Source organism: Muntiacus reevesi, chromosome 3, assembly GCF_963930625.1.
Source record: "Muntiacus reevesi chromosome 3, mMunRee1.1, whole genome shotgun sequence".
Lineage (NCBI taxonomy): Eukaryota > Metazoa > Chordata > Mammalia > Artiodactyla > Cervidae > Muntiacus > Muntiacus reevesi.
Window position 1 is genome coordinate 102,574,286 of NC_089251.1, and position 17,381 is coordinate 102,591,666.

At 53.0% G+C, this 17,381-nt stretch overlaps 1 protein-coding gene and 1 long non-coding RNA gene across 2 annotated transcripts in view; one reads left to right on the plus strand and one right to left on the minus strand.

Moving 5' to 3' along the window:
* Positions 1-22: 22 nt before the first annotated feature.
* LOC136164644 (uncharacterized) lies at positions 23-3,411 on the plus strand. The gene is made up of 2 exons (XR_010662386.1): positions 23-422; positions 2,430-3,411. It is a non-coding gene; the product is annotated as an uncharacterized lncRNA (long non-coding RNA).
* Positions 3,412-7,652: 4,241 nt separating this feature from the next.
* The window catches only part of SDHB (succinate dehydrogenase complex iron sulfur subunit B), a 30,598-nt gene continuing 20,869 nt past the window's right edge, over positions 7,653-17,381 (minus strand). The window contains exons 3-8 of the mRNA XM_065929894.1: positions 16,173-16,258; positions 13,825-13,961; positions 13,064-13,180; positions 10,565-10,666; positions 9,170-9,292; positions 7,653-7,873 (exon numbers count right to left, since the gene is read on the minus strand). Of these exons, the coding sequence (XP_065785966.1) occupies positions 7,796-7,873; positions 9,170-9,292; positions 10,565-10,666; positions 13,064-13,180; positions 13,825-13,961; positions 16,173-16,258 (643 nt within the window). The 3' untranslated portion in view covers positions 7,653-7,795. The remainder of the gene's footprint in view (positions 7,874-9,169; positions 9,293-10,564; positions 10,667-13,063; positions 13,181-13,824; positions 13,962-16,172; positions 16,259-17,381) is intronic.

Genomic DNA, 17,381 nt, shown 5'->3' on the forward strand with positions numbered 1-17,381 from the left:
CTCTGCGTCCGCGCGCCCCGCGGGCCGCCGGGACTTGTAGTCCGAGCCGGCCCCGCAGCGGGCAGGGCCTGGGCTCCCGGAGACAGAGGCGAGGACCTGGGGCAGAGGCGCACGGAGAGGGGAAGACGGGGACCCGACAGGACGACCCTCAGACGCATGAGCACAGGCGCGCTCAGAGAACTGGTCCTCAGACGCACGCGCGAGTGCGCAGCCCTGCCCCGCCCTCCGGATTCGCGAGCGGGGTTGTGACGGCTCCATGCGGGGAAACTCACGGCCTTGTTACACAACCACCTCAGACACACGCGCGGACTCGCACACACAGGCCTGGCTCCCGGAAGGCAGACACAGCTCAGAGCCACACGCAGGGTGATGCTCAGACGCCAGACACCCGCACCTGGGAGCGCGACCCTCAGGAGACACGGGTAAGCCCAGGCCGCCACCCCCCCGTTAGGTACAAGGCACGCCGGCTCAAGCTGCGCCCCCGCTTCCCGGCCCTGTGACCTCGGGCAAGCCACTGGGCCTGGGTCTCAGGTTTCTTTCTCTTCTTTTTAAAGCATAGTTACATCTTATTTATTTATTTTTTGATGTGGACTATTTTTAAAGTCTTTATTGAATTTGTTACAAGGTTGCTTTTGTTTTATGCCGCTTGAAACACACCCCACCCAAGTTGAAAGGCAAAGTCTTAACCACTGGACAGCCAGGGAAGTCATTTATTGACCTTTAGGAGGGTGTCTGACGTGAGCAACACCTGCTTGGTACTGTTGTGAGGCTTACAAGAGGAAAAGTATGTAAAGCACTTGGGACAGTGTCTGGCACCTCTGGATAAATGTCAGAGGAAGAAGGCCCACCTGCCCAGAGACTCACAGGCTCAGAGACGCCCCCCAGAGCTGTGTGTGCACGCCTTGCGGCCCGGCACTGACGCACAGAACGCGTCTGACGTGCCAGAGGAATGGCAGCGTTAGGGTTGGGGCTTCCCTGGCGGTCCGGTGGTTAGGAACCTGCCTCGCAGCCCAGGGGACACTGGTTTGATCCTGGTCCAAGAAGATCCCACGTGTCTCGGAGCAGCTAAACCCACACAACACAACCACTCAGCCTACATGTCGCAGCCGCTGAAACCCGTGTGCCTAGAGCCCGTGCTCTGCAACAAGAGAAGCCGCCACAGAGGGGCCTGCGCCCTGCAACGAGAGAGACGCCCCACTCACTGCAACAGGAGGAAGCCTGGGCGCAGCAGCCAAGACCCAGCACAGCCAAAAATAAATAGATAAGAATTTAAAAATAAAGAAATAGAGGCATAACCTGGATCTCAGAAGCCTCACAGCATACTGCAGACAAGCCTGCACAGATGGGAACAAGGAAGCCCCTCAAAAGCACCAGGGCCCCGGGCTTGTATGCGGCGTTAGCACGTTGTCCCATCGCGACAGGCTCAGACATGGTGTCCCCTGACCCGGGGGTCGGTGGCTTCTGGACTAAGGATCTCCAAAGGATTAGAGACCCCGGGCTCCAGGGCAAACCAGGAAGGGTCACATAGAGACCAGAACTGGGCCCAGTGCATCATTACGCATTTCTGCAATGCCAGGAGCTGCTCTCGGAGCTGGGAACAGAAGGGTGAACAGACAGACATGGGCGGCAGCCGGGGCAAGCAGAGGAAAACTCCAGAGTAACCTAAAGGGGAAAGGGCTGCAGGGAGACAGGGCTGTGATGAGGAGCACCGGTGCGGGGAGAGACTCCAGGGGAAGGCAGAGAAGGCCGTGGCAGTGTCTGGTACATACCGGACTCCGCCCATGCGTTTGATAAAGGGGGCGGTGCTGGCAGGACTTGCTGATGAGTGGGAGGTGGAGGTGCAGGTGTGGAATCAAAGGTGCCTCTCCTCACTGAGTTTGCTCTGAGCAGGTGGGGAGCAGTGGCGCCGTTTGCTCGGCTGGGGCTGGGGGAGCAGGCTGCCACCGGGGGGGTGGGGCCGGCTTCCCTCGGTTCAGGTGAGAAGACCCGTTTCTTCTGCAGACGCTCCAGGGAGGGCAGCCTACTCCTCTGAGCCCCCGTTTCCTCCCTCAGAACTTAGTAGGTGCCTGTGCAGATCACTTAACCAGGGAACCCTGATTTCTGTGGCATGCTGGATGGCTGGTTTTGCATAAATGACTTGTTCAGATGCCCCTACCAGGAGACTGTGTGGTACAGTGGCAAAGGGCTGGACCTGGCCCCGGGGAGACCTGGGTTTGGATGCGCATCAGCTGTGTCTACTGTGAGAGCTTTAAAAAGTCACTTTCCCCTCTGAGCCTCTCTCCTCATCTGTGAAATGAACTCTCGAAACGAGGTGGCAGGAGCCAGCTGCTTTCATGAGACCCTGGCGCTGGACTAAAAGCTTCCTAAAAGCAGGGGGCTTGGGGACTGTATCTCAAGATTTGTCCCTTATTTTTGATATTGCTTTTTAGGGCTTCCCTGGTGGCTCAGATGGTAAAGAATCCACCTGCAATGTAGGAGACCTGGGTACGATCGCTGGGTTAGGAAGATTCCCTGAAGAAAGGAATGGCCACCCGCTCTAGTATTCTTGCCTGGAGAATTCCATGACAGAGGAGCCTGGTGGGCGGCAGTCCATGGGGTCACAAAGAGCCGTACATGACTGAGCCACAAACTCTTTCAGTTTCACTTGGCATTTAAAAGACTGCAACCTCTGAGCCATCTGGGAAGGAGACACACCTGTCACGTGGTCCACGGTCTTTATGGGAGGAGGCCAAAGGAGGCTCCCTTCCAAACCACAGAGGATCTGGGAGGCCCTACATCTGCCCAGGGTCACCTTTGGGGAAGCGGCTCTTCCTGTGGTCGTCGGGCGGTCTGTGGGCTAGGATCCATGGAGGAGGTTCCCTCCTGCGGCTGCTGCTCCCTCGGGGACCCACAGGAAGGACATAATATACCTGGTTCTGTAATCCGATAGCGTAGGGGAGCCCTGGGGGAAGAGCATCAGGCATGGCTTTCTGGACATAAGAGAAACCTTTTTGGCCCAAGCTGTTCTGTGATCAAAGCCTGTTCACGATGCTTGCCCTAGACCAGGTCTCAGTAACTAGTGACCTTAAGGGAACAAAAGAATAAAGGATTGTTATTCGGCAAGAGAAGTAACACTAGCAAAGATAATACATCAATTGTAAAGACTCTCAGTTCTGTATCAGCGATGACGATTAGCCTGAAATGCTCAACCACCAGATCAACTGGAACCTGACGTCGACCTTCTCCGACCCTTGTGACTTCAGTCAACTAAAGCTTGGACTCTGCTGACTGCCCAGGCCCCTTCATGAGTGTGCGTGTACCCTTAGCTTAAAGCTTCCCTAGTGTTGCTGTTTGGGAAGATGCTGCTTTGGGGCAGATAGATTCCCTGGTGTTCTCTTTTCTCTGCAAGGAATAAATCTTTCCTAATCCGGATCTTTTGGCTTGACATTCCCCAAGAGGCAAACACAGTTTTCGGGTAGCAGGCCCAGTGGCAAAAGACTTGAGAATGCACTTATCTGGCCTGGTTTACTACAGAGCATCGCCTAACTTCTCCATTTCCCTAGTTTCACTAGATCTTTGCAACAGAAGGGATTTTCTCATGTAGTGACAAACCCCATGACAAGATGATTGCTGTCTAGACAGATAAAGGGGAGTTTCAGCAGTTTGTCTTGCAGTTTCCCTGGCAGGGAGGAGGTGGGAAGAAGACCTGCCTGTCCCGTGTCGATGGCACACCCCCTGGCACCCGGCCATCCGTGTGACGTGGGCGGTGAGAAGGTGAGAAGCCTTACACAGACAGCCCCCCCTCTGCACAGGGGGTCTCCCCCTCTGGCCACGTTGGAAATATGCCAGCAGTGACAGTTCTGATGGCTGGCGCCCAAATCTTGCAGGATCTCAGTTCCTGAATCCAGGGGTCTAACCTGGGCCCTCCAAGGTGAAAGGGTGGTGTCCGAACTGCCGAACCACCGAGGAATTCCCAGGGGATTAATCACCTTGGAAATGTGACTCAATCTTCCCCACAGTAGGTTTTTGAGACAAGCCAGTTAATTGAGTTTACAGAGCATTTACTCAACTGCAAGCGAGAAGCTTCTTTTTTTACATTATTAGTTTTTTAAACTCATAAGTGTTAGGTATTTATTTTTAAAGTTTTTTTCAGCATAACTGAAGTGTAACTGAAAGCAGTGTGAGATATTTAAAGTGCATGATGTGGTGATTTGCTATACATTGTGAAGAGTTTTTCCCTCCTCAAATTCAATTAACATATTCATACCCCACAAACTTTTTTTGGGGGGGATGGTAAGAACTCGTATTTATTCTTCTTTTTAAAAATGCTTGTTTATTTATTTTTGGCTGTACTGGGTCCTGTTGCCGGTACACAGGCTTCCCGCTGCAGTGGCTTCCCTGCTGCCCAGCACTGGCTCTGGGGCAGTGGGCTTCAGTGGTTGCAGCTCACGGGCTCTGGCGTGCAGGCTCAGCGGTCCTGGTGCCCGGGGGCCTGCAGCATGCGGGCTCTTCCTGGACTAGGGACTGAACCGGCCTCCTTTGCACTGCAAGGCAGATTCTTAACCACAGGACCACCAGGGAAGCCCCACATTTATTCTTATGGAGACTTTACCCACAATTCTGAGAGGCGAATGCACTTAATTCCCATTTTATAGATAGGCAAATAGAGGCTCAGAGGTTCAGCAACTTGCCCAAGGCGGGTAAGAAGGGATGGCTGACTTCAGCCCGTAGGGAAACTCGAAGTACTCCACAGGATGCCTTTTTGTGGATGGAAGCACATCATCTGGACCAATTAGGGCACAGAAGGAGCGTGAAGGACAAAACACCATCCCTGTTCAAGCCTGCAGTGTTATTAGAAAAGTCTGTGTGACTTAAAATAGAACATCTGCCTGCAGTCCAATTGAAGATTAAATAAGCAGTAAATTAAACGATCAGTCGATAACATATTCTAATTTAGCTCGAGTTTAAATGGGGTGAGAGATCTACGGTTGCAAACGACATCTGATGAAGCTGATTTGAAGTGGCAGCTCCCCTGCTTCTTGTCAGTAGCTGGCTGGCGCAGAACTCATCTATAAAGCCATTAAATTAGTCCCGAGAAAACCCATCTTTCCCTACAGGTCTAGAGATTAGAAGCAAAATCAAATTATCCAGGAATGCAACCTCCCCGCGAGGCTGTCGGAGATCGGTTACGTGTGAACAGAGCTGGAAGGCCGTTTGTGCCCTCCTGCCACCCAGCCCGGGGTAGGGAAGCTGTAGAGATTTTTCCAGGTCTCACTTCCAAACCTGGAGCTTGAACATCTGAAGACTGTGTACTGCGTGGTCTTACTGAGGTGGTCCACAATTCTGAGATGCTAATGTTAGGGCTTCCCCAGTGGCTCAGATAGTGAAGAAGCTGCCTGCAATGCAGGAGACCGGGGTTCGATCCCTGGATCGGGAAGATCCCCTGGAGAAGGAAATGGCAACCCACTCTAGTATTCTTGCCTGGAGAGTCCCATGGAGAGGAGCCGGGTGTGCTGCAGCCATGGGGTAGCAGAGTTGGACACAAGTGACTCAACAATAACAACAGCAAACGGAAGGGTGAAGACTGTGTTTTCTAAAGTTCTAATAATTTAATGTATGTTCCTGTTTTCTTGGTGACCTTGGCTCCTAGGGGGGAGGGGACAGGCCTTGCCCCTCACCTCTTGTGGTATCAGACGAGTGCCTTTGAATGGTCCCCTTTCATTTATGGGCTCAGTCTTTGTCACGGTACACGGGCCTCCTCTAGCAGCAGGAGCCTGGGGTCTCCCTGTGATGTCCCTCCCTGCAGGCTCTTGGGGAGCGGGCTTCCTCTAGTAGCAGGAGCCTGGGGTCTCTCTGCGGTGACGCCCCTGGTTGGGGGCGCAGGCTCTCGGGGAGCGGGCTCAGCAGCTGCAGGAGCCTGGGGTCTCCCTGCGGTGACGCCCCTGGTTGGGGGCGCAGGCTCTCGGGGAGTGGGCTCTAGGGCAGAGGCTCAGTAGTTGTGGTGTCTGAGCGTGACTGCCCCTTGGTCTGTGATCTTCCTGGACCAGGGATCCAAATTGTGTTACCAGCATTGGCAGGCGGATCCTTTTTTTATTTCTTGCATGGCATGTGGGATCTTAGTTCCCCACCAGGGATCAAACCCATGCCCCCTGCATTGGAAGTGCAGTCTTAACCACTAGACCACCAGGGACGTCCCACGGCTGGCCGATTATTAACCGGTGGACCACCAGCTAAGGCCAAACTATTTAAGCCAGAAATGCCCATTAAGTTTCATTCTCAGTGAGTCAGACATTTTTCTTAGCCTCCTGATACAAGAAGCCTTTGTTTCCTGGATAATCTCAGTGCTACAACTTGAAAAAACAGCCTTGGAGTAGTATTCCTCAGAGTGAATGCACCAGAACGTGTATTTAAATGGGTAAATGGGTAAATAAGTTACATCCTTGCCAAAAAGCAGAGAACCAGTGGGTAAATAAGCTAAAGTGGAAGGTAGATTTCACACACACACACAGATCTTTAGTAGCACCGTGGACCTCATGTATCCTGGGGTAAAAGAAGAAAGCTACTGTTAGTCACAGTAGCTAAAACATGGAAGCAACCGAAATGTACATCAACTACTGGATAAACAAAATGTGCTGTGTACATACAATGGGATTCTTCACTCTTAGAAAAAGGGATTCTGACACTTGCTGCAACAGGAATGAACCTGGAAAACTTTATGCTAACTGAAAGGTGTTACAAAAAAGACAAACACCATTTAATTCCACTTATATGTGGTAGACTAGTCGAAGTCACAGAAATACTAAGTAGAATAATGGTGGCTAGGCGCTATGGAAGGAGAAATTTTAAGTGTTTGACAGAGTTTGAGTTTTGCAAGATGAAAACAGTTCTGGAGATGAGAGGGCTGTGCAATAATGTGAATACTAATACCACTGAATCGTCCACTGAAAAATGGCCGAGGTGGTAATTTTGTTATGTGCATTTTACCACAAGGAAGAAAAACAATAGAAACTTGCTACTATCTTGAACCTCATTTTTGAAGGGAATGAAGAACTCCACACATCTGAGATGACAAAGCTCTAGAGGAAAGAAGTGAACGGTCAGCAGGGGATGTGAAAGCTGGCGAGCTAGGGGGGGTTTCCATTTTTAAGTTGACAAGCTGCCACCTTTTTCTCAGCGTTACCACTCTGGGGGCAGCAGCAGAGCCAGGGCGGCCGTGGTGGGAATCCATGCTTCCCGAGGTCGAGGGCTCTGGAGGGCCCTGTGGAAGTGGAGTTCACAGCTGTGCTGGGGGACTCTGTAATGCTGTCTCCACGAGACGGAGACGGACTTGGCGAGACGTGGTTTTAAGCAACTCTAATACTGGGAGCTGTAGAAACCGGGACGCTGCACACCATGGGCCAGAGCCTGCGGAGCACCCAGGGTGGGAGGCGCCCGCACTCCAGGGGCCGAGGAGATGCCCCTCCCAGACGGGCACGCGGGGCAGCAGAGATGCCGTGTCCGGGGTCGTCCAGCTGGCAAGCGGCAGAGCCGGGAGCGAGCCCACGCGGCACCGGTCTGCGCCTGCGCCCGCGCACGCCCCACGGCCCAGCTCTGGATGCGGGTCCCCTTCTAGACGGGCCCCTCCTCACGGCACCTGCACCTCCCGCTGCCGCACGTGTAAGGAACAGGCTTGCTTTCTTTTGTTAATAAACTAGAATAACGTTTATTTCTTGGACTGTTTATTGTACATGCTCTATTTGTGGGAAATCACGACCTCTGAAGGAACTCGGAGGTCAACTGCATTCTGAGCCTGCTACAGTCAGGTTGAGCTCAGCAGTTAGGCAGAAGCCTGCTTCTCTTTGTAGGTTGCCATCATCTTCTTGATTTCAGCAATAGCTTTCCCAGGATTCAGCCCCTTGAAAAAAGGAGAAGAGCATCAATATGACATGGAAGTGGCACTGAACGAAGAGCCCGATGACCTTGGGCGAGACTCCTGCCCTCGCGGGCGCTGGGAGGCGGGTGGCGGGCCTCTAGCCCTGCCCCAGCCCGACACCGCCCCGGCTGCGGGCTCCGCTTCCCCGTGTGTGAAAGGCGCGGACTCGATGGTTTCAGGGCCTGTGTGCAGCCTCCGAGCGCAGTGCACGCCCCCGCTTTACCGAGGGGCGGGCGGGACGCTGGGCCGGCCCCTGGCTGGCCCGTCTGCTGCCCTCTGCAGTGCACACGTTCACGCCCAGGAGTCTCTGCGGAACTTTTAAGAAACATGCACACAAGCCAGGCCGCCTCGGAGCGGCTGTTCTCTGACGGACCGGCCAATCCGGCCCAGGACCTAGTTTGTTCTGAATAGCGGAAGGTCCCCTTTCCTGAGCGCTCACTCAGGAAAGCGCTCACACTGTCCTGAGGACCCGCCTCCGGGCCACACGGCTCACTGGGCGGAGCCGGGGAAAGGCAGGCAGCGTGCCTGCGGCCCGCGCTCTCCGCCCGGCAGCACCCAGCAGGCCCGCCAATCCCCGCGTCGACGCCCCACGGGCAGGCTGGGGCCGGGAGCCCAAAACAGGGCCATGGCCCAGTCTGGACTTCACTTCCGCTGAGATATGCCGCCTTTTTTTTTTTAAACCGCTAACTGGCTGGGCGCGAGTCTTCCATCTTACTGCCTGTCCTTTAAAAGGAAACTGCTCTGCCCACAGTCCCGCGCGGAGGGCGGTCCTGGCGGCTCCCCGCGCACGGGCCGGAACACAGCGGCCGCCATGGGCTGTGCTGGGAGAGCTGAGCTGGGCCACGAGCCTCCCTGAGAAATGAGGAGACAGGCAGCTGCTGAGGCGGTGGGCAGGGCGACCCCCAAGGTGGGAACAGGAAGAGGGAGTGAAAGCTAAGCAAGCAGAGCTCCGAGGAGGAGCGCGGCGGGCAGAGCCCTCGGGCCGGGGGACCGCAGCCCCCACGGCTGCCTGTGCTCGCAGCTTCCCCCCGGCTGCCTGTGCTCGCAGCTTCCGTCCTGAGGTTCCTGCAGTCAGGGCGAACCCAGCGGATCCGAGAGCAGGAACCTGTGACCCGGCCAGCGGGAACCCTGCCCGAGACCCCTCCGGAGGGGCCGTGTCTGCGCCCACGGGACCCTGCGCACAGCGCCGAGGTGCCGACACCCCCGGGTCCACACCGAAGCGCCCGCGGGCTCTGCCTCCCAGGGGAGGCACACGCAGGCGCGGGCCGCGGGCCGTACCTTGGGGCAGGTCCGCGTGCAGTTCATGATGGTGTGGCAGCGGTACAGAGAGAAGGGGTCCTGCAGCTTGGCCAGGCGCTCCTCCGTGAAGTCGTCCCTGGAGTCGATCATCCAGCGATAGGCCTGGGGGGGCGGGCACTGGTGAGCCGGGCTGAGCCCTAACTAGCGAGCAGCCCTCTGGCTGACACCAAAGCTCCCGGCGCGCAGAGCCCCTGCTGGCCCGGCCTAGAGGTGGTCTCCACACCCTTCACTTCCCGTCCTCTTTCAGAGAAAGGCTCTCCACCCTTTCATAACATCTTCTGATCACATCGACTAATGCGGCCCACGAACCTCTGAACCACAGCACCTGGTCCCTGGTGCTTAATTATACACCAGTGGGCGTCATGTCTTCAACTACTGATCTCCTGCTCTCATTAGCCTGCTTCCTAGACATGAAAGAGCAAAGGCAAGAATGGGATGCTTGACTCTCTTTAACTGCCTCCCCAGCACCCACTCACCTTCTCTGGGTAAACAGACAACTTAAGGTTTATTCTACTTATTGATTCTTTTAATTAGCACAGCCAATCGCAGCCTGAGACCAGCCATCTGAGCGCTGACTAAGCTCCCGACCACCAGGCCTGCTCCAGCAGTGTGACCGAGAGGACTTCTCCGCCTCCCAACAGCTCAGACACTGGCCTGAGTGCCAGCTATGAACAGGCCTCACTATTCAATCTTTAACTTGGGCCAGGATCAGTACTGCTAACTGGTCACAGAACCACAGAACTTCTCTTTTTGTGGGAAAATGAGAAACAAGAAGTTGTTTTTCGAGCTGCTTAAGGGTCTATGAAAAGCACTGACCACAAATCTAAAAAGTATGAGCTTTCTGGGAACAAAGACAGTGACCCTTGGCCATGAACTATACATCCAGTCAGAGGCCATGAAAAGCAGCTCGCCTCGACCCAGCGCTGCGGGCTTTCATCAGCCGGGAAACCACCTCCAACTTCGCACTGGGTAATTGCCCCTCAAAGAAACTTCTCTCTGCCCTGCCTGCACGCTGAAAATCCCTGAGGGAGGTGAGGACCTTTCTGACAGATGGAGTCAGGGAAAGCGGGCAAGTGGGCAGCAAAGAGCCAGCTGCACAGGAAAATGTCTGAAACACTTGCACGGCACGGCCTGCCGACCTGCAGCCACCAGCCCCTGGTGTGGCCGCTGCCACATTCAATGAAGGCAGCCTGCAGAGGAAGCCCCAGATTCATCGGAAGCCAAGTGAGGGCGCCGCGCCCCATGACCCTGTTTGTAAGGGTGCCAGGGAAGGACACCACCGCCCCTCGGAATGGCTGCTTTCCAGCACACTGTCCTTCTGGAGTTCTGGATGCCCGAGTTTCAGCCTCCCTCACGGTAACGAGGGCACCTCACCTGCATGAGGACCGCGGGGCCCAGGTACTTGTCTCCATTCCACCAGTAGCTCGGGCAGCTGGTACTGCAGCAGGCGCAGAGAATACACTCATAGAGCCCGTCCTGTGTGGGGAGAAAGGGCAATCAGGAGCCCATCACGGGAGAGACGGCTGTGACCTGAGCTGATTAAATGTGGCATGTGGGGTCAGCACACGGACAAACTGCACTGAGTTTTGTTTGTTTTGCACGAGTTTTCTTGGCGAAACCCTAGGAGTGGTTTGCAGAGATTTACCAGGTTCATAAAAAAGATCTTGGAACTATCTTCAGACATGTGCTGGATTAGAGCCTAGAGTTCTTAAGCCCACATGTACTTATCCTTTAATAAATAACACCTCACTTATCTTAGAAAAAACCAAAAAACAAAAAACATGAAAAGAACTTACCACCTCAAATGCAGTCTAGCAGAAATTAAAAAGCCCCCAAGTGCTGAGGCATCCGGAGTGTACACCAGCTTCTGCCCGGGGTCAGCAGGGGTCTCAAGGTTTCCAGGGGGACACCAATACTGTCCCAAACAGTCAACCCGCACTGAGCACTGGGTGCCTCACTGCCTAAATGACCTCACTTAACTGGCACAACAACCCTGGGTGAGTGTTGTTAGATTCCCATTTTACAAGTGAGGCACAGAGGCTCAGAGCAGTTAGGTCCCTTGCCGAGCATCACACAGTTGCCAACAGCAGAGCTGAGACGGGCCGCCGAGCGGCCTGCTTTGGAATGCCTCCTCTAACACGGCCACGCTCACAGACTCAACCTGCTCAACAGGCTTCAACAAACCGGACTTTGATTTGGGGAACAACAGAAACTGCTTACAAGTGGCGAAACAGAAGGGCAAGCTGACACCTGAAGTGACAGCTGTAAGCAGACAGCAGAGCTGATGGTCACCACGGTAACCACAGCTCTCCAGCAAAACCTGTGTTCTCAGCTGGTGAGCGTGTAAGCTGGCCCCACGGTCTAGAAGGCGTAAGGTCACAGCTTTTATGACCTTTTATTAAGGTCAAAGCCTTAATAATAGTCATATTATTTAGTCTACTTGATATGATAGACTCCCTGAAGTTAGAAATTAGGGGTAGCTACGTCCCGAGAACAAGAAGCTCTTGAAAGAGAAGTTGGCTGCTTGCTCTGACCTACATCACCATGCTGACCCTTGACGTTTCCATGATGACAGGCCTGGTTCGCACCACGACTTTCCATTTGCTCTCTGAGCTGCACCGTGTGGCACATGGGGTTTGGTTTCCTGACCAGGGACGGAACCCACGCCCCTCACGGGGTTCCTGACCAGGGACGGAACCCACGTCCCTCAAGGGGTTCCTGACCAGGGACGGAATCCGCGCCCCTCACGGGGTTCCTGACCAAGGATGGAATCCGCGCCCCTCACAGGGAGCTTGGGGTCTTAACCACTACACCACCAGCAAGTCTGAAGGACTTTCCTTTCCTAACGTTTTATGGGGAAGAGGTATGTGTGAGTGCATGCTCAGCTGTATCTGACTCTACGTGACCCCATGGACCGCAGCCTGTCAGGCTCGTCTGTTGGTGGGATTTCCCAGGCAAGAATATGGAGCGGGTTTGCCATTTCCCTCTCCAACAGGGAAGAGAAGAGAGGCTAAATATTCCCCAGGACCTAAAAAGGCAAAATTCATTTACTCACTCACACAGTTAGTATTTGCTGGTAAGACGGCTCATGCCATGGAACCCAGAAGGGGTGAGGCACGGCCCGCCGCTGAGGCGGGCTCGGTCTGCCAGTGGACTGTCCCGTAAATGAACGAAGCGGTGACCTGAGGCAGCGTGAGTCCCTGCCTCATGCAGAAGCAATGCTGGGACCTGTCTCCGTCTGGTCCCCCTTTCCACCTCTTCCTCTCCAGAGGAGTGTCCTGGGAGTGTGCAAGCCAGAGACTTGGAGGAGGTTAAAGTGTGCGAGAGACTAAACCCTTGATAACAACCCCGTCACCTTCGGAGACTTCACAGCCTGCCACAGGGGTGGCACCTCCCAGAGAGAGCAGGCCCGTCGCAAGCCCACCCCGCGTTACCAGAGCGCGCAGCAAGTCCTAGTCCTGGCTCTGCCATCACCTCTCACTCCCGTCCCTAGATAGAGTGGTGGCAGCCGGGCCGCAGACGGCCAGCATGTGCTCTATTCGCCTGCACTGTTACGGGAGTAACTGACGCAGCTGTCACTTGTCAAAGCCTGGCAACCGACAGACTAGCTTCCTGTGAAGAAGACGAGGGTCTGGCGCCGCGGCGGCATCGTGCTGCTCCAGTCCCCAGTCCTCTCTGGGTCCTCTGTGGGTCCTCACTACCCACCTGGCTCTGACAGGCTGTGTGTCCAACCCTTGGACAGTTAGTTCTGAAGTTCCTTTCCGGAAGATGCTGAAGTTCCACACGCCAGCCTCCCCACCCCCATCCCAGCCCCCTGGGTAAACATCTCTGCAACAAAGTCCTCAAGTCAGACAACAAGCGGGGACTAATGACCAGTTTCTCACGGTCTTCTATGGACTGCAGGTACTGCTCCTTGCCTCCCTGGGACTCATCCTTCTTCTTTAAGTAAGGCTCGATGGACTTGTACTGAGCATAGAAGTTGCTCAAGTCCTGAGGTGAAGAGGAAGAAGAGGAAGAAACGGGTCAGATTCCACCGCCACCCTTAGCGTTCTCATTTACCCATTTCTTGGACACTGTCCCCGTTCCCGCCCTGTGAAGCGTTCTTATTTCCCCCACTTCTTGGACACTGCCCACGCTCCCGCCCCGTGACAGCAGCAGCCAGCCTCTCTTTCTTTGGCACAGCTACACGCAAAGACCACGAAAGGAGAAATGGTCGCATGTAAGCGTGGTCAGGAAATCTCTCCTTTAGCCATGTGAGAAACTTTCCCATCCTGCAGTCCTTTCTCCTGATACCCTTGAAAGCACCCAGTGAGTGAAGGGAAAGGTGGTCAGACATCAGGACATGGTAATTCAAGCACACAACAACGGCTGCTTTCCCAACGGAGATTTTCCACATGAATTCTTTGTCGTTAGGGTCAAATTGTTCATTTCTGAAACTGTTTCAAGTGTAAAATCCTGTGCCCTGTTATTCCCAAACAATCCTCACCAAACAAGCGGCTGGAGGACCTTCTAGGCCAGTTACCTTCTGCCGTTCACATTCCTTAATTACACTCACGGCAGGAAAGAAACCTGCCCTGAAGAACTACAGCGAAACACACACACCTCCCAACCCATTTAGCAAATAGAAAACTTACAGGAACAAGATCCTTTATCACATACATATGTGGCAGAGGGTAGATTTTGGAAACTTTGTTGAGGTTGGTGTCAATCCTGCGGGTACACGCCAGAGTGTTGCCTCCGTTGATGTTCATGGCACAGGAGCCGCAGATGCCTGGAGAGAGCATGGGGCGCCGTGACCGCTGCGCCGGCTCCCTTCCAGGCTCCAGCAGCCACGGGGGTGCCCGCCGCCTTTCCTACCCGCCCTTCCTGGAACGGAGACTCTGGGCAACCCTGAGGCTGGAAGGTGCCCGCCCAGGACGGCGCTGCTGGCGCCCGAGGGCCCCCCTGGTCCTAGCTCCTCGCCCCATGTCTTCGGAGAGAAAAAACCGCCTTTTCTGTGTGTGTGTGTTTAAAGTCACTGTTACTTGAATTATTCTTAAAAATTTTAAAAACAATTTATTTATTTCTAATTGAAGGATGACTGCTTCACAGTGCTGTGCTGGTCCCCACTGAACCAAACTTTCTTTTTTGGTGTAGCCATGCTGCATGGCTTGTGGGATCTTAGTTCCTCAGCCAGGGATTGAACCTGGACCCTTGGCAGTGAAAGCTCAGAGTCCTAACCACTGGACTGCCAGGAATTCACTAAACTCAAACCCTCAACAGACTAAGACTAAATAAATCAACACTGTCTGGGTCATCTTAAAGCTGAGGCCTGGACACAGGGGCCTCGGAGGTTGCTCTGAGTCTGTCTCCACAAAGCAGCTCGGTGCCTACTCTCTGGGTATGAAGCCCATTTGAGTTGCCTTAGCACCGACTTCCCAAGGAGGATGAACTAATGTGAAACCAACCAAAGTAAGCAAAATAAGGTGCTGAGTAAGCACCATGAAATAAGAAACTCCTTAGCTTGCACTCATTTCCTGTGTATGGAATTTCCTAGGTATTTCAGGGTTACAAATGACTACACAGTCTAACCCGCGGCCACCACATCTCTAATTAAAAAAAAAAAAAACAATGAAATTTCCAGGGCTTACCTGGAAATTTTCTTTACAAGAGAAACAAAAGTAGCCACAGTCACTATCATCCTGCCTTTTTTACTTTTAGCTCACATGGGCCACACCTTGTGTTCTTGGCTCAGAAGGATTACTGAAAAGTGTCTTTATTTCCTGTGCTGTGAGGCTGGTATTCAATTACAGCAGGATGTTCCCTCAACAGCAGGATCCAGCCAAATAATCATACGTGTCAGCAGCATAGGCTACATTAAATCCAGCCCTGTAAGATTAGCTGAATCAAAACAGACGTCTTAGCAGCAGGACTTTAAATGCTTGAGTCTACAGCAGGACACAGATGAAGCGGGTGGGCTGACAGCTGTCACGACCTTTCCTTGTACGGAAGGTATTTTAGGGAGAAAGTCAGCCACAGCCCATGGTCGGCCCCAGAGACCCTGTTCTGGTTTTACCCCAGGCTTCCAAGCCAGGCTAAGTGAGTGTACCGCCTGAGAGGACTAATTCCAGAATCCGACAGCTCTGCCTAAGTCCTGGCTCCCCACTCCGGGGACCACCTCCGGGGCCGTCCGGAAGCCCAGACCCTCCCCAGGCCTCCGTCTCCTCACATGTCCGCAGAGTGTCGATGACCGCAACGCCTGTGTGTCTCACGTGAAGCGCCCAGCATGGAGTGCGCGCAGTCTGTGCTCCACAACCGGCAGGATCGTCAGCCGTCACAGCACTCCTGTGGTTTTCCCCACACCAGAGAACTCTCTGGATGATTACTTAGGAGTTTTCTTTAAATCAGCTCCTTTTAACTTAAATTCTTATTAAAAAATCGTTTCTATCACGGTTCCACTGTCACAATTATATTTTTCTAGTACGTAGCTATGAAAGTAAACAATGTCGGTGCACACTGCCTGGAATCAGCAGCGCAATGCAGCAACCGCTGTTCCCACCCAAAACTTCCCACTGACCACCTGCTCTGGGCATGTGTGATGCTGGGAGCTGGCAGGGGACGCGCGACTCCCCTGCTGGACAAGTGGTGAGTGTCTAGAAATCCACCCCCCACCACCTGAGTGGAGGGGCTCTGTGGCTGCCAGGCAGAGTATCTGAGCTGGTCCCCGAAGCGTGCAGCTGCTCACAGAGGCCGTCAGACGCATTAACCATGCAAGTGAAAGCTCCTCAAGGGAAATAAACTCAGAAACCCGAACCTGTATCCGGAGTGCAAACTCCTAACACTTCTGCCCCAGAAAAGCAAGTGTGACTTGTGGCGGGGCTACCTGGCAAAGCGCTACAGCCACCGTCCAGGTAGCCCCAGTATTGGTTCTGGCCAGCCCAGGCCTCTTTTGGGAACCAGGGCAAAAGTGTTCGAGCCTAACAACAGGGAAGCAAAGGCTTACCTTCTCTGCATGATCTTCGGAAGGTTAAAGTAGAATCAATTTCATTCTTAATCTTGATTAAAGCATCCAACACCATAGGACCACAGCTGACCAAAAGAAAAAAAAGTCACAAAAATATCAGATGCAGCTGTATTCATGTGAAGCCCAATCTCCTGACACATTACCATGATATAGCCTGAGACAGCGACACGTGTTAGCGGCTCTTCTTGCCCACCTGGCCTTCTGAGGTCACCTTCATCCCAGTTTTCACTGTGCGCACACAATAGAACGTGCACTCTCACAGTTTAAGGACCACTGAGCTCTACTCTGAGGACCGCACCGCACGTACATTTCTAGGAAACGGAGCGTGAAGAAATGGAGACGTGTTTAGACTAGGGAACAACTTCTACACACTGGCAGCTTTTGTTTCTTCCTCTAAAGCTCTCTGAAGAGTTTTCCCAAATAATTTATTTCAAATTTCAGTTTTATTTTTTTGGATGAAAACAGTAAGTAGCTTTAAATGGTTAGTTAACAGCTTCTCAGCTCTGAGGCACAGAGAGCAATCACACAGGACTGCTGCAGGTGAATTAACACACAGTGAAAACAAAACACTGAAGAGCAGTGTCTGCCACATACATTCAGTCTAACTGTGACCGCAGAGACTTTGATTCAATGAAAATGGCTTATTCTCTCAGAGCCTCAGTTTCTGCATCTGTAAAATGGAATTAATATTTATATCAAATTATGAAGATTAAATAAAAACATGCAACAAGGTCCTACTGAACTATATTCAATATCCTGTGATAAACCATAGTGGAAAAGAAATGAAAAATAATATGTGTAACTGAGTCATTTTGCTCTACAGAAATTAACATAATATTGTAAATCAACTACACAGTACTTCAATTTTTAAAAAAGTGCAATTTTCAGAGTAGCTGGCAGATACATGTTTAGCAAACCTATCTCCTGGTTGACACCTCCACCCTATTCTCAGTATTTCTCTATGCATGAGGTTTAAAAAAATATGCCCCCTCCCACAATTTTCTATATGCCGTCTTTCTCTCCCCTACCCAACTCTGAGACTACGGACATAGACTGTGTAAACTTAAGGCATGCTGTCGCTACTGTTCAGTCGCTCAGTCGTGTCCGACTCTCTGCGACCCCATGGACTGCAGCACGTCAAGCTTCCTGTCCTTCACCAACTCCCAAATTTGCTCAAACTCATGTCCA